Below are 19,750 nucleotides of genomic sequence, written 5' to 3' on the forward strand. Positions count from 1 at the left end.
TCTGATTGATACCCCCACACAGACGTTTTTCTTCAAAGCAGCATTTAATGGTGCTGCTATAGCAGGGTCATAGGCTATATAAAGATAAGCTAGAATCAAGCTTTAAAAGTCTTAGCTGATGAATAAGCAAATCTCCCACACTTCAAGAATGATAAGCTGTTACAAGCCAACAGGTCTAAAGTGCATCCTTTCTCCAGAAAACATCGCAGTTGTGTTCAGTGCTCTCCTCTGCTGCTGCTGAACATTCCTGTGGCCTTGTTAGAACCACTGACTCTAAGATCCCTTTGGATACCAGGGGACCTACCTTCAGTAGGCAAGGGAAAGTATACAGGCATATCTTTACAAAAAATTTTTATAAAACTGAGACTTCCTTCTAGAATTTATGCTTGGTCCTACCCATATTCCTTTTTCTCTATTGACTTGTATGTTTTGACATACAAGGAGGCCAGTTGTGCTGTATTATCTCTTCAAGATATACGTGGTAAGCAATGTATATTAGGTGGATTTAGAGACAAACAGAGGATCTAAAACCCGTCTTTTTTTTTCTCCTTTAACTTCCAATAGTACTTGAAAGAATACTTCCCAGTCATTCTATTTTTTGGTAGCAAGTACAATCATGATTACAAATGAAGATGATTCTTGAGGCAGAAACACAAATGGCAATTACCACAGTCGTTTTGGGACTTGATGCTTCCAGTATGAGTCCCACACCATCCTCTGCCCCACATGCCAAATAAATCCCTCTGCCCAGTGCTACATCTGTGTCCAAATTACTCAGCTTTCTCCAACAGCTCCATGAATAGGCAGAAAGAGGCACCACAAGGAGATGTTACCAGCACTTACTTTCTTCCTCCTCTCTCTCTTTAAAATTTATTTTAAACCTTTTCCATGGGACTTCCTTCCTGACAAAATATTCAATTACGCTGAAATTTAAACATAATGTCATTGAGGGGTTTCAGACAGCCCCTAGAAAAGAAGACAGGGCAGAACAGGAACAGATGGTATCACCATGTAGATTTTGCAGAGGGGTTGTGGAGAGAAAAAGCAGCGCACCAGCCTGGGCTGTGGTACTGTACAAGAGAGTTTAAACAGATAAACATCAAAGGAACCCATCTGGCCTTGAAGTGGAATCTGTCACTTGAGATTGTTACTATTTAACAGAAACCTTGGGGTCTTGGCCATGTTTATCATACTCCTGTAATCCCTCCCCAGTTACATTTTTTGTTCCCCATCTAGTGACTGAGAGCTGCTGGAGGCAAGAACAGAGAGAAGAGCTGAGAGCTGCAGCTTCTGTCATTGGCAAGGGAATTAATTTCAGTCTGAATATCATCTCCCTGATTAACTGCCCTAGTAGGAAAATTGAAAAGGACCGTACTTAAACTAGATATAATGCTGCCCTGTGATTTCCGGAGCCTTGCTCTTTCGCATTCCAATGGAAGAGGAGGAGGTCATGTGTCGTATCTTTAAAAAGTCTCTTTCTCATAAAAATGAAAAGGGAATAATCACATTCACAAGACTTTTGTTCTCCGATCTTTCTTCAACTTAAGCAGCAATTTTCAAGCAGGTGAGATATCTGAGGGCATTCAAAGGCAGAACCAGCTATGGAATTGGATATCAATGCCAGGGGAGGGGTTGGGGATTTTCCAATTTCCAATTACTAATTTGCTGTGGGATCTTCTGGTTGCAGGTGGGAGCGAAGGAGAAAGACAACTGGGCACTGTCATAAGGAGAAGCATTATGCCAACGTGGAAGCACAGAGGTCTTGGGACTAAGAACAGGTTTCAGCTTGTTCTCTCCTCTCCCCACCTCTCTCCCCCCAGCCCTGGGAATTCTCCGTCCACCCACTTTTCCCCATGATAGTGAAAAGTGGGAGGGATTGGGTAGCACACAGAAGTTTGCTGATGTAATTTTTTGGGGCCACCACAAAAATGGTCAAGAAGCTAGATAGACTTCAGTTTGGGACAGAAATTATGAGGGGGTTTTGATGACTGTGAGTGTCTCTTAGGTGTTTCCCCTAGGAGCTGATGCAGGGTTTCCTTGGCAAAGAAGTAAAATGACTGCACGTTTTTGTATGCGATGAAACTCTTTAACAACGGAGCGGTGGGAGGATTGGACAAATTACTCAGGCAAAGAAATACTACTTCTTTTTGTCTTCAGGCGTAGTTTATCCTTCACCTCTTCCCTTCAACAACCACAATTCAAACCCTTTGCTTATCTCTTACCCTTAGGTAGAAAAAACAGAAGGTGTTTTATTTTTCTTTTATTCAAATAAATTAAATGCCAAGCTTGAAAACCAAGGAAAGGAATAAGGGGATTAGAAAGGTTGCAGCTCACAGTGACAATTTGATCTACAATAGTAAAATCAGTCTTTAAAAAGGTTAAAACATTAAAAGGGTCAAAATCAAAAGTGTTGAAATCACCAGCAGAACAGTGCAATTGAACTGAGTAACTTAAGTATGAACACCTGGGATTTAAATTTTTCATCCATCTTTGAGAATGAAAAAATCATCAGAAGTTCACAAGATGGCAGAATTTGTCATCCAACTATAATCTTAATTAAAGGATCCCACCTAGATTTTCTTCATACACGTCTACAAACAAAGGGATTTTCTTAGAATTAAGTGTTTGACTTTGTCCAACAGCCTTGCACTGCTTCCTCTTTTTATTCCTGTTCCCAAAGAACAGTTTAATGTCCATGTCTTGCAAACCATTAAAAAGGTTAAGCAGCAAGGGATTAGCATTAAAGGCTAAGCAGCATGGGATACCAGACAGAAAACGTACATCAATTGATTGTCAATCCTTAATATTTGCCTCGTTTAAATCATTGCTACACTGAAATTAGCATGAATCAAGTCATACCTGCAGAAGACCAGTGAGTTAATTGTATTTTTAGATTACACGGTAAAACTTGGTAAAACATGAAAGTCCTGTAGCAGGGCTAACGCAGGAAGGACAAATGGTGATTGTAGGAGGAATATGATGGACAGCAACCTGTCCCATCATCACTCATCATCACCCATACGTAACGTATCAGGCAACCACCCACCCTTACGCTCCCAAGGGCTGCCAGAGCCCCCATGTGCAGTGTATTCAAAGACAAAACGTTGGTACTCACCCTACTACCACAATTATAAAATCTAGTAAATTCCAGCCATTGCGGAGGTAAGCGTTGGGGTGAAAGAGAAGTCCATATGCTATTACTTTTAAAAATGCTTCCACTGTAAAAATAATGAGAAAGAGATATTCCACTCGTTCCTGGGGAAGAAAAGAGAACAAGAGAGACAACGGTTAGCGCGAGCGACAAACCAGGGATAAGGATGTTGTCTTCTGTCACAGTCCATGCATACAGCCTCCAACTCACTGACTCCTCACTTGGGTGCATCTAACACGCATGGCTTGCCAGAGGGCTTTTCTCTTCACACTTGCATAGTTTGTGGGCAGTCTGACAGGACAGTGGCAGTAGGTTTTGGTTAGGCTCTGAAATTTGCTGCCCTTGCCCTGGCAGGGACTGACCACTGCACAGGCCCGTGCAAAGGAGGAGGGGAGAGGGTCAACAGGCATCAGCTGCACTCGGCTCTCTAAGGAGTATGTTGCCAAATGTTGTCAGCCATCAGAATGAACCACATCCAGTCCTTTTCTACCTCTGGAGAGGAAACATGTTGTGGATGCAATGTTGTGGAGACAGATGGGGAAAAATGAAGAGAGGGGGCCACTTGAGACTGATGCATGCGTCAAACTGTGTTTTCTTTGGGATTCCCTTGTCTGTTGCTGGGGAATAGGTAGGCTGAGTATTGGTGAAAATGATTTACAGATCAGACTGACTAATGCTAGAGGCTTTTAGTCATTCCATCAGAAATGAACTTGTCCCTGTGAAATCCAGGCTGCAATTAAGCACATCCAAAGTCACTTCCAGTGACAGTAGAGTCTGATTAAGGACAAGCAAGCAGGTTTTTGGAGTCAGTACACAGGCTCGCTGTCTCTCATCTCTGGGGTTTTTATCCCCAGTGTGGGATAAGAATAGCAGTATTGCAGAAATGGTAGGGACCTCCACTGAAGTGGGAGAGAAATTGCAGCATTACGTAATCACTACAAAAGTGCTGCGTGGCAAGCTGAGTGGGGAAAAAAGTAGGTGCAAACTAGATGACAGCAAAAGGAGACTAGGTCCCTGCAAGGTTAAACTACAAAGTAAGTTATTAAAAGTTCACATTAAAGAAATAAAAAGCTGAGATAAAAATAAATGAAAACAACTTAGTCATTCGTGATCATATCTTACAGGGTACCCAGCAAGACAATCAGGTAGGTCACTACTTTATTTTTCTTTTCAGCTCCAAACTGCAATTGCCCTGTTCCTCTGTCCAGCTGAATGCATGTATGACACTTTCATATGATATAGCAATACAAGATACACAGGATTACAAAAAAAATCATTCCATCATTTGACTCAGCTGCCCATTTGAACCTCTTCCATTCAGCTCCAGGTAATTAACAACTCACTAGCAACCTGTTGATAAAAAAAAGGCCATTTCCAGTTCATCTTCATGTTTACGTTAACACGTTATTTTACACTACTGAGAAACTCCATCTGACAGTAGCAGGCACATGTTTGTGCTTTAAAATATGGTGGGTTTCCCTCAGACAATGCTTTCACAATGTCTGCAGTATTATTCCCAAGTGCTTAGTACAGCGAATACCTAAAAAAGAAAACGTATAGTTCTGTAGTTGTCTGATCCACTCCTAAAAGTTTTGAATGTGCCCACAGCACAGAATTTGTCCATCGTTGTCCCAGATGGAGACAGGTCAGCACACTAAGGATTTTTCTCCCCTTGAACTCAGAGAAGGAAACAACAGCATACAGTACTAGTGACTACTATGTCCCCTCCTCTACAGACAGTAAGTGCATTATTTTATTTAGGACAGGAATTGGCATGTAAAATGCTAGGAACGAGGAGTCCAGCTTGGCCACAGAAAAGAGCTCCATAATGGCTTGCACACTCCTAGAAGTGAGTAACCTAGCAGCCCTTCTCCTTCCACTGCTGCTGACAACTGAACAGGTACTAATTGATGTACAAATCACAGACAGACCGACCCGAACAACCAAGCTCTACGCACACATTTGTAAAGCAAGACAAGCTGTCATGAAACCTCTTAATAAAACAAAACAAAACAAACCGCCACAAAATGACTGTGTGATGGGAAGCCTATGCAGTATCTTTCGGATTGCCCTGCACCTTTGTGCTGCCACATGCCTCTGTCAGCATGGCACGAGGCCAGATGCCATCCTGTGCACAAAGCCCGTGGTAGATCTGCCTGGGAGGCAATGCCCTACCTTTGAAAGGACAAGGTAAAGCCTGTGTAGAGGCTGGAGGAAGATGGAAATAGACTCTGCGGGTGAAGAACCTGCCCTGAACAGAGAATGGAAGTAGTGAGTGTTGTGCCTGGGATGGATGTGGCCTCACTAGGGATGAATGAACATACTTTAGGATGAAAAAAAAAGATTTCTCTTGCTGCAACCCAGTCCGATAATGGGTCTCACTCCCTATTTCAGCCAAGAGCTTTCCACAGTTGTGAGCAAGCTCTCTTTCCCTCCCACAAAAACAGCCACAGTAGGTCCAAGACCACTTTCTCATTCAGATTGCCTTTGAGGTTGCCCTGTGCAACCAATTCATCCGGCATCCCACTCTGTAAATAGCAACACGGGCTTATGGAGAAATGCTCTAGGCCCTAACAAACAGACTTCCCCAAAAACTTCTCTTGGCAGTCACTGCCAAGACTGATACCAAGGGGATGTTAAGGAGCCTACCCTCTTGTGTAGTAACTCCAGGTCCAATTTGAAGCAGACTGGCAAAAAACCTGAAGAGGAAGGCCTAAAACTGACCCTGTTCCCAATGATTTAACAGCAAACAACGTCCTCGACCTCCGGGACAAAGGCTGCTGCCAGCCCTGTCTGGCTTTGTGCTGCTTCTGTGGGTGCAGTGCCACGCAGGCCTGCCCAGCCAGAAGAGCCTTTCCACTCCATGAATTTCATTGAAATACCTGTACTGATGCAATCAAAAGTTCAATAAAGCAAATACTCAGAAAATTCTGGAACAACTTTTTTTTTTTTTTTTTATTTAATTTAATACTGCACAGAGCAGCCAGTATTTCAACAACTAACAGGTTCCACTTGGTTGGGTTTAGGAGCCTCATGCCTTTTTCCCTCTGAAGAAGCCTATGAGACCGCAGACCCCTGTTTTGTCATTGTAATAATGTTGTTTGTTGAACCGTGTTACTGAGGTAATAATATGCCAAAATATTACACACATGTGCATATATATATACCTATACATAGATATATACATATATACATATACAGCTACAAGCTGTTTGAATAAATTCCTCAGAACACTCTGGTTAAGACGTAAAGATCCATAAAAAATAAAATTCTATAAAAGCCTCTGAAATGAACATAAGATACAGAATGCTGAGCAGAGGAGAGAGATTTTATGATCCTTTGCACTTAAATTAATGATTTCAGGATCTAAAGCTGAAGGAAAAATACTACCGAGATTAAACAGTGCAGCCACTCCAAAACCATTTCAGGAAGATACTCCTGCTTAGACTCGAGAAGAATTTGAAATGCCTAGTAATTAATTTGTATTTCCTTTTTTCCTTATACTGTAAAACTCAAGAGCTTTTATGAACACAGCATAACTCAGTAATGATGTAGCATAACTGGGCTTATCCCAGTTCTGATGCCACCTTGCTTGGTGAACTCACAGATGAGTCTCAAACACCCCTTGCCTCAGGTTTAGAAATGAGAGGAGGACCTGTTTCCCTCGGCAGTCACAGAATGATTAATTTGCCTCTGCTAAATGGGCTTCTACGTTTCTGGCTGCTCATTTGAAGGTTTGCCCTCACAGGTTAGGCAGACTGGGTCCCAGTGTTTCAAGCTCCCAAGGGACACTGCATTGCAAAGTTATCCATAATCCCCCACTCCTCTAAGAAGCCAATTTGGTGCCATTTTAAAAGAAACCAAGCTAGGCAAATATCGGCATTGCTCTTTGAGAGAGCTCCCTGCTGACAAGGGAGAGAGGGAGGAAGCTGCCTGCTACCTTCGTGGGAGGGAAAGGAGATAGCAACAGCATTGGCCCTTGAAATACAAATCCAAACCACAGCATCAAAAGAGAGGGAACTTACTTTGGAACCGTAAGAAAGAGGGAACAGTATTTTTTATTTATATCTAAGAAATGGGAACCATGCTGATGTGGCTGAGACACACAAAGCATACTGCAGGTTGCAAAATTACAAAGCAGGAGCTTCCTGCTTGGGCAATAGTAATGAAAATGTTTCGAAAACCAGAGGAAAAAAACCCAACAATATATGAGTGGAAGAAAAGGAAGGACAAAAATTTTAGCAAACTGGCCGGTCCCTGGAGCATACACAGATGTTCTGGGGCTGGCTCTACGACCGCTTTTCTGTTTTGTTTTTTATAGATACAGTACATGAGTATCAGCTACCCTGGCTGATAGATTAGCCAGCACCAACATTGCCAAGAAACAAATTGTACATCATCTTACTCTTAACAAGAGTAAGAACAACAAGAAATAAACATTAATTTGCTGTTAAGGCTTTAAGATATGTTTCCAAAAGAGGATTACTGTATTAAGCATGAAACCCCTCTAATCCCATGTGCCTTCCAAAGACGTCATAGGTTTGTTTTTGTTTATAATTTTTAAACTGTACCTAATGACATCCTGGATTCAGAAAAGGAGTCTGAAAACAGGAAATCCAAGCAAATTACTGTAGGGTGTCATGAGGCTTTTCTCCTGTCAGGAGAGGAATGAGTAGACCAGTGTTGTTTCTGAGAAATGGTCCTCAGAATGATTCACCATATCTTGATCCTGGTTCTCCAAACCCCATCCCCCCAGCAGCACTACTAGGTTATAGCATTTTCTTTGCAAGAGTTACTCAAGGCTTATATCACAATCAGGTCCTCGCATCTCATACACCCCAGTCTAAAGAATTTACAATCTAAAAGTCGGTCACACTAAAGGCTTTCTCAGACTTTGCCGTCTCTCTCTGCTTGCACTCTGCTCAGCTTTTTACAAACTGTGTTTCAAAACCTAGATCTTATATATTTGAAGTAACGTGCAGCAAGCTCTGCACATCTAGAACCTTTACGGTGCTGCCTGTTTGACCTTAGACCATGTCATGTCAGCATCTGCACTATTGTTCCCTAGGGTTTCCTTAAACATAAGAGAATACATTTCTTCAGTAATGCAAATACTCAGTAGTCCAAGGAAAACAGCAGTATTTTAAGGGCCTCTGTCATATAGGATGTTTTGGCATTAATTGCATAAATAGGCTCTGAAAGATACAAGTCAGAGTGGAAGCACTCAGAATTTTTCCTAGTAGGGAAAACAACCTTTTCTGACGGGCAGTAAGGAGACTAAACTGCAGTGCTGGGAAAAACGTACGAGAGACTTTATGAAAAAAGATTTTATGTTTTTGGATTACCAGTTATCACATCCAAGATATGGATATCCTCATTGCGTGAATATGCTGATCTGGAAGCTACTGTTATCATTAACAACTTTGACCTTCAGTGAGGAAGAGCCACATGTGCACACTTAAAGGATCAATTCAATAAAGCAGATGTTAAGACAAATTTGTTGACAATGAGTTACTTCTCAATGTACTCAGTTACTCAGGAGACATTTTCAGTTAAGAATGCGTGGAAACAGTACACAAGCAGCACATGAGGGAATAGAACTTAAAGGAGAGAACATGTTCAGATTTTCTCTTTCTTTCTCCTTAAAATGACTGCCATTGGAGAAACAAGTGGCCATATCCACGTATTTGATAAATATAAAGGGATAATAAGATAGCATACTGCTGAACATTACTCCATTTGCTATTACTGCTGGTCTTTAAACACAATGTCCCTTCTTCTACCTGTTCCCCCAAAATAATATTTTCAAAAAATTGAGCAAAAGAACACTATCTGATTTTAACTAACAAGGATAAAATAAGCCCAAAGAAGGAAGTGGGTAACTAGCATTCAACTAAGCATAATCTACTGTGTTGGTAAACAGAAGTCAGAACAGCTTCTGAAAGGTTAGATTTCCAAATATGATCAACATTGCCTTCTCTCCACTCCAACCAAAGGCAGTGTCTACATAACAGCAGGCTTTAGAATGAGCAGAGTTAAATTCACACCACGTACTGCAGAAATACCACCTTTTAACTAACACCTTTAAATGGGAGATACACTTGCATGAAGCTACTTTAAAGGTGTCCAACACTAGCAGAATAAAGCTGACAAAGACAGAATTCTCACTAATCTGAAATGAGCAATTATAAAACAGGAACGTAGTGCAAGGCAGCCTTCAGCACTTTACGATAATTCATAACATACCCACGATGCCTTTAAAGAACTTCCACTGAAATTAATGTAAGAGAGAACGTTAATAGTTTTGAATGATTACAGACCCGATACACATGCCGTATATTCCAGAGTTCTGTGGCAAATCAATGAATACTTCATGCATAGCGCTCTTGCAGGATCTAGTCTAAGCTCCTTATTTTTCTTACAGCACTTTGGCAAGCATCAAGTTGAATTTATTTATGGGTTCAGTGGAATTACCTTTTGTGTCAGTGTCCAATTGTAATACAAAGCCAAGGTACAATGGGGTCAATCCTCAGTGCTAGGTACCTTGTACAAACATGCTTTCCCTTTCAGTGAGCCATATGCTTCTTATTCACTTAAATCAAAATACAGATGATGAATGCCATCACTGTTCTGATTTACCATCATTTCACCTACATTTTTACTAACATTAGGTGGAGAATCAAGCTCCAGCTATACAGAATAATGTAATTATTGGTAATCTTTATGTTTCAGAATGTTTCCGAAGGAGTTGACATGCCAATATCATTTGGACCACAATATGAGAGGAGTATTACTTTGAAACCTTTATACTAGAAAAGGTTCTGAGCAACTTGATTTAATTTTGAAGATATCCCTGCTTTGAGTTGGAATTTGGACTAAACAATCCACAGAAGTCCCTTTCAATCTATATTTTTTTTCTGAGACTTTATACACATATTTTATCATTCTAAATGCGTCTCTAGTCCTCAGAATAATCTAACAAACTCACTATTTCCTTTCCATTGCACATCCCAGTGGGATGCCTCATTCTCCACAATAGAGATGGTCAAGCATGCACCTGTCTGGATTCATATAAAGCATTATGTATCCATTTGCACTTGAAATTTGGACTCTGATGCCGATTAAATAATATCTAACCTATATAGGATTTTTTGTTACGGTCCTTGGCTATCAATAGCAGAAATCTCTTGGGTGACATTGCTCAAGATTTCTTTTTTGGACTGAAATAGAACAATAGGATACTAGCTATATATTAACTAGAGAATATGTTCCTTATGGGCTCGGTTTTTCTTTGGCATGACCAAGAATTGAAGCCATCCAAACAGACCATGTACAGGCATTCCAACCTGAACAGCTCTGAAGAGGTAAAGAATGTCATATCCTAGTTTCTTTTGTTTTGGTCCACTACTCTAATTAAATTGAAATGAGCTGCCACTTTATATTCCAATCAGACCAATAAGAGATTACCCTTCTAGGGGGAAGCAACATTAGAGAAGGCAGCATAAACTTTATGACTGAAAGAGTCTCATTTACGATCTCTGGATAGAAATTAAAAGCTGGCTAGCTGGTGTGTTTTTTACCATGCCTAGGAATTAAATTCACCCCCAGAAGAAAGCTTTTACTAGTTTCCTTTATGTAGTTTCAAAGGCAGTGAGGCAGCCCAGTGTCTTCTCCCAAGGTTAACACAGCCATTCGAAACACCACAGTCAATTGTCCATCTACCAACCGCTGATTAAGAACAGGGTACCAGAAGCATCCATTTAAATCAGAGCAGCCCCAGTATGACAGCTGTATCTAATAGATCATCACAAGGCATATTGTGTCTCATCCAGTTCCCAAAATGACTCAAATAAGTTAGAAATTGGCTACTCACCATGCTCAGGTGTTTGTGCTCTATCATGTATGCAGTGAGATGTGCGAGTCTATCAGCCATAAAAAATTCAGTGCTCCATTCCATGAATATTTTTTATTATTAATAATATTAAAAAACAGTCCCCTCTGGTATAGCCTAGACTTTCTATGCTCAAAACCACATTAGTGTTAAATATTGAGCATTTTGTTGCCAGGCAGAACAGTAAATACATATCCCACTTTAGGGGGAATTCTAAAAAAACCTATCTAATTGAATATTGGCTCATTAGGAGGTCTTCTTTACAGCACATCATCTAAGCAGGAAACACAAGCATGCTTGCTTTTGGAAACAAGCTACATGAACTCAGCAATAACTGTTCTAATGATTTTATTGTTTTGCACCATCTATGGGCTGGTTCCTAAAGTCACTAGTCCGGAGTTGTTCTCATTATATCATTTTAATCTGATCATCATTACACAATCAGTGTTTGCAGTACATTATTTTTCAACGAGTCCCCCAACTTAGTGGTAGGAAAAAAGCTTACAATGTGATTCTCAAGCATCTGACTGCTGAAAAGAAGTAACCATGTCCCCATGAGATTTATTAATTTCAAGTCAATCACATGAGTTCAGGAGCCGACAATTTTTTAACTGCTTGGAATCAACTTTATGACAACTCCAGTTTGTCTGCCTTGTAAGTTTGTACTGTTGTCATATGGACAGGCACGCTGTGGAACATTCATGTTTGTATTCAGTCATCTCTTCTAAGAGATCACTAAAAATTGGGCCTCAAAATGAAGGACTGAATTTCCAACAGAGCTCAACATGTGGATAGTGAATTCCTTTGGAAATATACCCATAAAGAGACTTTCTGTGTTCCAAGGGTTTTTACAGTTCCCTCATGGATAAGGGGTGTGGAAGAGTTGCATTCCATACCCTTAATTTAATGAAGCATCTTTTTTCTCAAAAAGCCTTTTTAAGAAAAAATAAAAAATAAAATAAATATATTATCTGAACCCACAAGGTTTTGAGTAATTCTAGTACATGCCAGGTTAGATTGAAATATACCCTAAATCAGGGAGAATTTTGCTCCTAATTTTACCACGGAAAGTATTGTCCTCTTACTAGGTAAGTCAATAATTGTCTACAGGCTGAATTCCCCATTTCTCTTCATCCTCTTGAATAAACTCTTAGGTAACACTAAAGAATTAGAAACCTTCCCCAAATTGCCTTGCAGGAGGAACTCCAATTTGAAGGGGGTACCACCACATAACCGAGCTGACAGAATGACTGGCATCGCCTCTCTCGTGGAAGCCCTTGACATAGGGCATGTTTTTAGAAGAGAACAGAACTAGCAGGGGAAAGATGAGAACAGCCAAAGAATGAAATATTTGGGCAGCTAGCATGGGATCAGATGTCAGCAAACATGGGCTCCTCGAGAAACCATAGCCACATCCAGCACAATTTAGACCCTCTGTGAATTACTCACAACTACTGAGCTAAGAACTAGAGAGCCACAAAAGACCCCCTGCAGAAATCTGGCCCTGAACCTTTGTTTTAATACGCTGCTGAGCACAGACTTTTCTCTGACTGACCACCCAGAAGAGTTCATCAAATCCCACTTTTAAAACGTTTCTGTCAAATGCATTTTAATCCAATCACTCTCGTGCATTTTATGATGCTCTAATTTATGGTTTTAATCTACTACAATTCTTTTATAATTGTTCGTGCAGTGCAGTGACGCCTGACAGGGAATGCTTTATAAATAAATTGAATTTATGACTATTTGTAACCTCTCCCTCTTGAAATTTCTAAGCAAATAAATTGGTCCCACAGTTCAATATTCTAGGATTGGGGTCTCTCTGTACGCATTCATACAAAACCACAATATACACACACGCACGAGAGAAAGGCACGAGAGAAAGAGAGAGAGAGATGGAGTGTGTACGTGTGCGTGACCTTTTCTTTCCGTGAGTAACTTTAAGGGCATATTTAACATTCTGTTCACACTGCTCATGGCAGATAGGAAAAACACAACTGAAGGGAATGAAAAATGAAAAGTCCTTGCAGCTTCTCCATCTCAGCCTCTGTCTTCCCTTTTGTGGGGCAAAGGTTTTCAGTTTTTGTTTACTACCCCCGAGTAAGTTTCTGTTCCTTTTCTTGCTGCTTGAACGGACAGGGCACATGAAATGAGGCAGCTATAAGGACCTTTGACAACCAGCACATAAAACTCATTTCATTTTCTTAATGGAAGTCTAATTGGTAATTAGAAACATGACTGTGACCTGTGCAGTACCCAGAGAATAGAAATGGACTTCATTTTAAACAGATAAAGCTCACAAGGCTGCAGCTCTGCAGAGTAGCAAGATTTCTTCTGGACAAGGAGAAGCAAAAGAAGTGATTTAGTTCTTAGCAGGTTTTGCTAATTTAGGCTAACCAAAAAAAACCTGAACAACTGATACACTTTGCCAGTTCTTCTGCCCCTCGGTTGACTCCCACCAGCCACTTTGCCGACCCTCACTGTAGTAGCTGCTGATGTTGAAATAGATCCAGGGACAAGAAGCTGGAAAATGGAATTTGGATTCTTGCCCCACTCCCCCGCCCCCAGTCAGTCTGGAGCATGTATTTTCATTTCTTGTAAGACAAGCATGTGTTTTATCCTCACATGTGTGTGTACTGCAGGGGTAAAGGGGCAAACTAATAAACTTGCCAAATGCCACCACCTTCCATCCAGCTAGGCTGGGGCTAGGCGTCCAGTTGGTGTGACCTCAGCCTGCAGGACACTAGATCACCCTCACAAAGCCCACAGCAGCGCTTGGGTGGGTGCAGAGTAATGCAAGGTCACGTCATAACAAAATATTTGGATTTGCTTCAAGCAAGGCAAACACATGGATCTGGGAATGTTAAAACATTTTTGTTCAATAAAAATGTTTAAACATAATGCTTTGTTATTTCTGCACTGAAACGCCCTGAGAACTTTCCTTTAGGGACAGTAGAGAGGGCGAATATAGCATATAGAACACTTCAACTTTTAATTCTAATATTCAACAAAACCAAATTTCGAAATATTGGAATTTCCCAGACAATGCCCAGATTTCCACCAGCCTGACTGGCAAACCAGCAGGAGGGAAAATGGAAAGAAGAGAAATAGCTCTGAAATGGGTTAATGCATGCTAACGCATTTAATTCATTAAGAACAAGGAAGAAGGATTTCTAACAAAGTTCAGGCATTCCTAAGGAATGAACACTGCACCCATGCCACTTTTTGCAAGTGAAAAGTCTGTAAAGAACTGTAGTGAGCTACTAATTTTCATGCCAGTGGAGAGGAGAGGCAGCCAACATACCTGCGTTTCCTCTTACTATGATAAACCCTTAAGACCATATTTATCCTCATGTACATAACGCTTAAAATAAAAACTAAAAATATTATTAGACTCTGGGCAGTGAAAGGTCAGGATTGTTATTAACATCCGAATGTTCTTTAATTAAACTCAGCTTCATTAGCTTCTGGCTAGTTTGCAAAAAGGCATATTCTTCCTACATTCCCCGGCTTCAGGGGTGGCATTCTCTCTCACAAGCGTTGCAGGCTCCAGGATCTCTGTCTAAAGGGAAAATTAGGTTTCATCTGGCCTGTCTAAAAAAAAAAAAAAAAAAAAAATCTAAATCCCACCCACAACCAGAATTCCCTTTCATCAGTTACAGTCAAATCCTTATGACGCCCATCACTCGGGAGGTCACTGCCGGTGAAATGATCTCTAAGAACTCAGCCAGATTTCCTCTACGTCAGACAGACTACCGCTTGGGGCTGGCAAGCGTTTCAACCAAATGGACTTAGATTTCAAAGATTTTGTGCTCACTTGATGAAAATAAGATGTTACACACTTTATGTTTTCACTTACTTTGTTCCCAAGGCTCCCTCTCTCTTCAATCACCCTCAGGCTCTAAGCAAACGGGATTCATATTGATCTGCCTGAAAATGATTTTTAATGCTATTAATGTTATAGGCTGCTGTACTGGATGTCTTCCAAGTTTTTCATCCTGACTGGCTGTTCTGACTGATCTGCAATACACTAAACCCATCACTTCTGCCTTGCTGCTGGCCAAATCCCAGCTCACACCACAGAAATAAAAGACAGCCGATGTCCGTACTTGAACTTCGGTGGGGCATAAATGTTTTCTTGTGCTCAGTACATACTCCTCATAGCCTCACAGATTCTGCACAGTGTCATCCCATGACATATTCTGCCTTTTTACCCCTCCCTTCCCTCGCTCTGCTTTCTGTACATCTTAGGTCACGCATAGCTCGTTGCTGGCTCATTGCTGCCAGTTCAACAGTGGCAGGAGCTGGATGAACACCTGGATGCCATTTAAAGCCAATTATTCTCCTATCATATTGGTATCTCCCAGTCAAACACGCAATGATTACTGTGTTTAACTGAAGACTACCATGCTAAATTCAGAAACATCAAATCAAACTACATATTTAATATTGCAAAAAGTGATGCCTTAAATGAATGCTATGGTATCGCAGGTAAAGCTTTTAAGATCCATTGTATAATAAGCTTAGCCTCAATTGGGGGAAAAAAAAAAAAGGTAAAAATACAGATTTTGCAAACACTTAAAAAAATCTCTCATGGAACACATTTTAAATGAAGTCTTTATTTGGACATAATTTTCACCAACTTCTAGAAGGTCTGCATGAGCAAGAACTGAGTAAAAACTGAGTAAGTACAGTAAGTTTTGGCCCAGTAATACCAGAAATATTATCCTGTGGTAACATTAAACCAAATTGCACAGACTTGGGGGATTTTAAGTGATTTCTTTTAATTGTCTACCAACTGTGCTAAGGCAGCGTTTTGCTAATGTTTCAGAACTCAATGGTGGAACTGATTAAAAAACTATAATTAAATGGAATAAACTGCTATTATTTACAGAACAGCAAAAAGGATGTAAAAAGGAGCAAACATAGAAATGGTGAAAAATAATTTAGCTATTACTCTTTCATTCTGTTTTGACTATCTTTGGTACCGTTAGTAACACATAGATGGAAAGAGAACAAGTTTCACAGGTAATAAACATCACTCACAGTCCATTTTTTTCTGATCCCTTGAAGGATTGGAAGAACAAACATAGCAACTTAAAACTTTTTCTCACAGAATATTCTATGGATGGAAAAGGACGCTGTGATTAAATTTTTGCAAATGCTTATATATTATGCTGAAATCTTTCCCTTTTAGTTAATCAGTCTAAACCAAAATTTTCCAGTTATTTTTTTCTCTCGTGACTATTCCCTCCTTTTTGGATCCATCAGGAGTCGTGAAGATGTAGAAAAACATTAGTAAGACAGCATGTCATGAGGACTTGTCTCAATCCCCTGAGCGTGACTCCACAAGCTACATTCCACAACTTATCTTCCGGCCACGTCTGTCACTTGCATGCCCTCTGTTTCACTCTCTTATGCTGCCTCACTCTGCTTTATTTCAAACTCAATTTGTTTTCACAAGGAGATGGAACAAAATAAGCAAGGAGGGCTATGAATCCACTGGCCTATGGCAAAGGCCATAAAATAAAATAATTAAGAGAAATTCTTTAATTTTAATTAGCTTCCTTTCTGCAGTCATTCCCATCATGAAAAGTTCAATTACCAAGAACTGATGCCATTAGATGCACTGTACTATATTATGTTTAGTTGGGCTGTTACACAGGAAAAAAGGAAGTGACAGTGAAATCTCTCGGATAACTTGCCAGATGTGAACGTAGTAGGGCTAAATTATCCCACAAGTCTTCTAAAGATGACTGAAAGGATGAGATTGCCAGGGATAAGTTCGTCTCATCACCTTAGTGCTTTAGATCTGCAGAACAGGCTCCAGGGGTTATAGTCAATCACAGACTGAATATGACTCAACGTCATGCTATTGCAAAACAAAAAAAAAAGCAAACAACGTGCTGTAATGCGTAAACAAACGTACAAACCACAAGATGCAAGGCAAAATCCTTCTGCTATACACAGCAGGGGTGAAAGTTCTGCTGAAATTCTGTGAATGAAGGAATACACGGATGGACTGGAGAGTGACCAGGGGAGAGCAACAAGGATCTTCTGAACCTTAGAAAAACGACCCGAGAGGAAAGATTATTGTGAGGCTGTTCAGCATAGTGAACACAAGACAAGACGAGGCTATAGATTGTTGCAGAAAGGCAGTGAATAACCTATTTGCCTGCATCCTCTTTGGATATGGCAGGAAGTAATGGCTTTATGCTGGCATATGGAAGATTTAGGAGGAACAATACCGAAACCTTTCCTTGGGCTGCCAGCATTGGTGATAGGGCTGTCCCAGAGCACACCGCATGGGAAGTAATGGACTTTAAATCACTAGAGGTTAAATCCTCCTGTGGGGCAGAATGACTAACTGGCCTCCCAAGGTATCTTCTAGCCCTAGCTTTTGTATTCCTGAGGCTCTGACAGATGTCTGTGGCCACAAGATCCAGCCAGATTTGTCTCATTGGGGAGGCAGCTGTCTATTGGTTTTGGACAGAAAGACACCAGGGGACAGTCCTTCTGTATTCATGAGTGAATAGCCTTTCAAAATGTCTTTGACACCCATGCAGCTAAAGCAGTTCTATGAAAGAAATGTGTTAGTCGTTTGGGATTCCAAGGAATGCTTCTATATGTCATCATTTGAAAAAGGACTCAATAGCTCTCTTGGGGGAAACAGAATTCAGGCTTCTCCCCGGGGCTGATCAGTTTAGAAATGCCATTGTGATCGCACTGGAACAGAGTAAGTTTTTCCGTTCTTATGGTGCAGTCTCAGGGTTTTCCAAGATTACGTTGTAGAGGCCAAGTTAAGTGGAGGGATTTTCCCCTCTCTGAGAAGACTCTCAAGCATTATTGTTCTGACCGATTCTCATCTGAGTTGGTGATATTTATGGTGGAAGTTTTTCTTCCTCTGTGGATCTGCCTCCAAAGGGCATTTGGGAACATGACCTTGTGAATGTTTAGTCTTCTTTTGATCTCTTTTGCTTTGGGTCCACAGAGCCCCAGTAGCAGAAATCCATGAGCTTTGCTGAGAATATTTTTAATTAATCCTGGACCTAGAGAAATTTGGGGATTAGTGGATTGCTGAACTCCATATGTCTCTGGAGCAATGCTGGAGTTGCCTTGTTACAGAGAAAAGTCAGCTTTTGCTGAGAATTTGGCCTAGGCCATTGAATCTACTGATTTCCATAGATCAGAGAAGTCTTCAAACCAACGATACTACTAACTTGAATAAATACAGTCTCCTTCATCCAAAGGTTGCAACAGACTTCACAGACAGTAATGAATGAATTAAAATATAAATCATACCACACGGGCAAAAGAGAAACTGCCTCCATTTCACAACTGGGAAAATTGAGAAATACATAGGATGAAGGTATTCGAAGATCTGAGGTCTTTCAGTTTCTAAGTACCCATTTTAGGACAATGACAGCCTGATTATTATTTTTTTTTTCAGAGACACCAAGTGGTTTGTTGACTAATTGGAGCAATGATGCCTCTAGGGATAGACGCTTGGCACACTGACTTGGCTGACTTAACCAGCTAACAAGCTAATAGCAATTTAGAGAAGACAAACCTCTGACAAGCATGAAAAGAACTTGTCTAAATGTTTAGAAATTTTTTGTTAATTCTTGGTGGATGAAAACGGAGATGTTGGTATCTCTGCCCCTCTTTGTCCCACCCGATTGCTTCCATGACACCCTCCTGCCTCCTGTTTCTGCCATCTTTCTATCCTTTTGTGTCTTTTTTGTTGCTTTGTTTTGCACTCCACTTTTCTTCTCCTTGTACACAAGGATTTTCAGAGGTTCACCTGAAACTGCAGGTGTCCGGGTCTCCATCTTCATCACCTAAGCTCTACAAAACTGAGGGACAAGTTTGAAAATTGGACCTACCTGATTACCACCTTATGACAAAATCAGGAGTGGGACGGTGGAATCCCGGGGGGATACTTTGCTATTGCATGCCATAGGTAAGTTGTACATACAAGGCAATGTTCATGAGGTAGCAAAGAAACGTCATTATCCGAGAAGGGTATTTTTTGGGTCACTTCTGTAAACTATTCTGATATATAGTTCTATAGCAACACACATATTATTTGGCGACATTTGCATTGTAACATCAGAATGATACCAAGACTTCACAAATACAACTGCAGTGCCGATGGGGACCAGAAGCGCCAAAATTCTCTCTCAACCAGCAACATATTTCGGAACAAAAACCTGTCAAAAACAGTTTAGCAGCCTTCTGTTTCTACATTGGTTAAAAGCAGGGAGGATATGATATAATATGTCATAGCATAATGAATTTATTGTATCGTAGCTGGTATGTAGTTTCATTTGCTTAAACCTTACTGCTGTTTAATCCCCAATTGACCGCTGATTGCGGTGCAGAAGGCTGCAGTCTGCCTCACATGGTAGAGATACGCTGCATTGATACTCACCAGAGAGGGACCTGTAATACTATTTGCACAACAAGAGTTCTGCTGCACTGTTTATAAACCCTGACTTGGACCAGTTGCCAGGGTCCTAATGATGTTGAGTTAGACCCTGTGCATCAACTGGATGCTCCTCCTACTTGTTGCTATGTTTTGGTGGTTTTTTTGTTTTTGTTTGTTTTTTTTTTTTTTTTTTTCCTCTGCAAAACCAAAACATTCCTTGCAAAATTGTGATTCAGTTGGACTAAAACAGTAACTGACAGGATGTACTCTCCAGGGC

General features: G+C 40.6%; 1 protein-coding gene across 24 annotated transcripts in view; it reads right to left on the reverse strand.

Moving 5' to 3' along the window:
• The window catches only part of CACNA1C (calcium voltage-gated channel subunit alpha1 C), a 489,873-nt gene that overhangs the window by 199,801 nt on the left and 270,322 nt on the right, over positions 1-19,750 (reverse strand). For all 24 annotated transcript variants that reach the window (XM_054201788.1, XM_054201724.1, XM_054201725.1 and 21 more), the window contains exon 4: positions 3,116-3,255. In XM_054201788.1, the coding sequence (XP_054057763.1) occupies positions 3,116-3,255 (140 nt within the window). The remainder of the gene's footprint in view (positions 1-3,115; positions 3,256-19,750) is intronic.

Source organism: Rissa tridactyla, chromosome 1 (genome assembly GCF_028500815.1).
Source record: "Rissa tridactyla isolate bRisTri1 chromosome 1, bRisTri1.patW.cur.20221130, whole genome shotgun sequence".
In the NCBI taxonomy this organism is placed as follows: domain Eukaryota; kingdom Metazoa; phylum Chordata; class Aves; order Charadriiformes; family Laridae; genus Rissa; species Rissa tridactyla.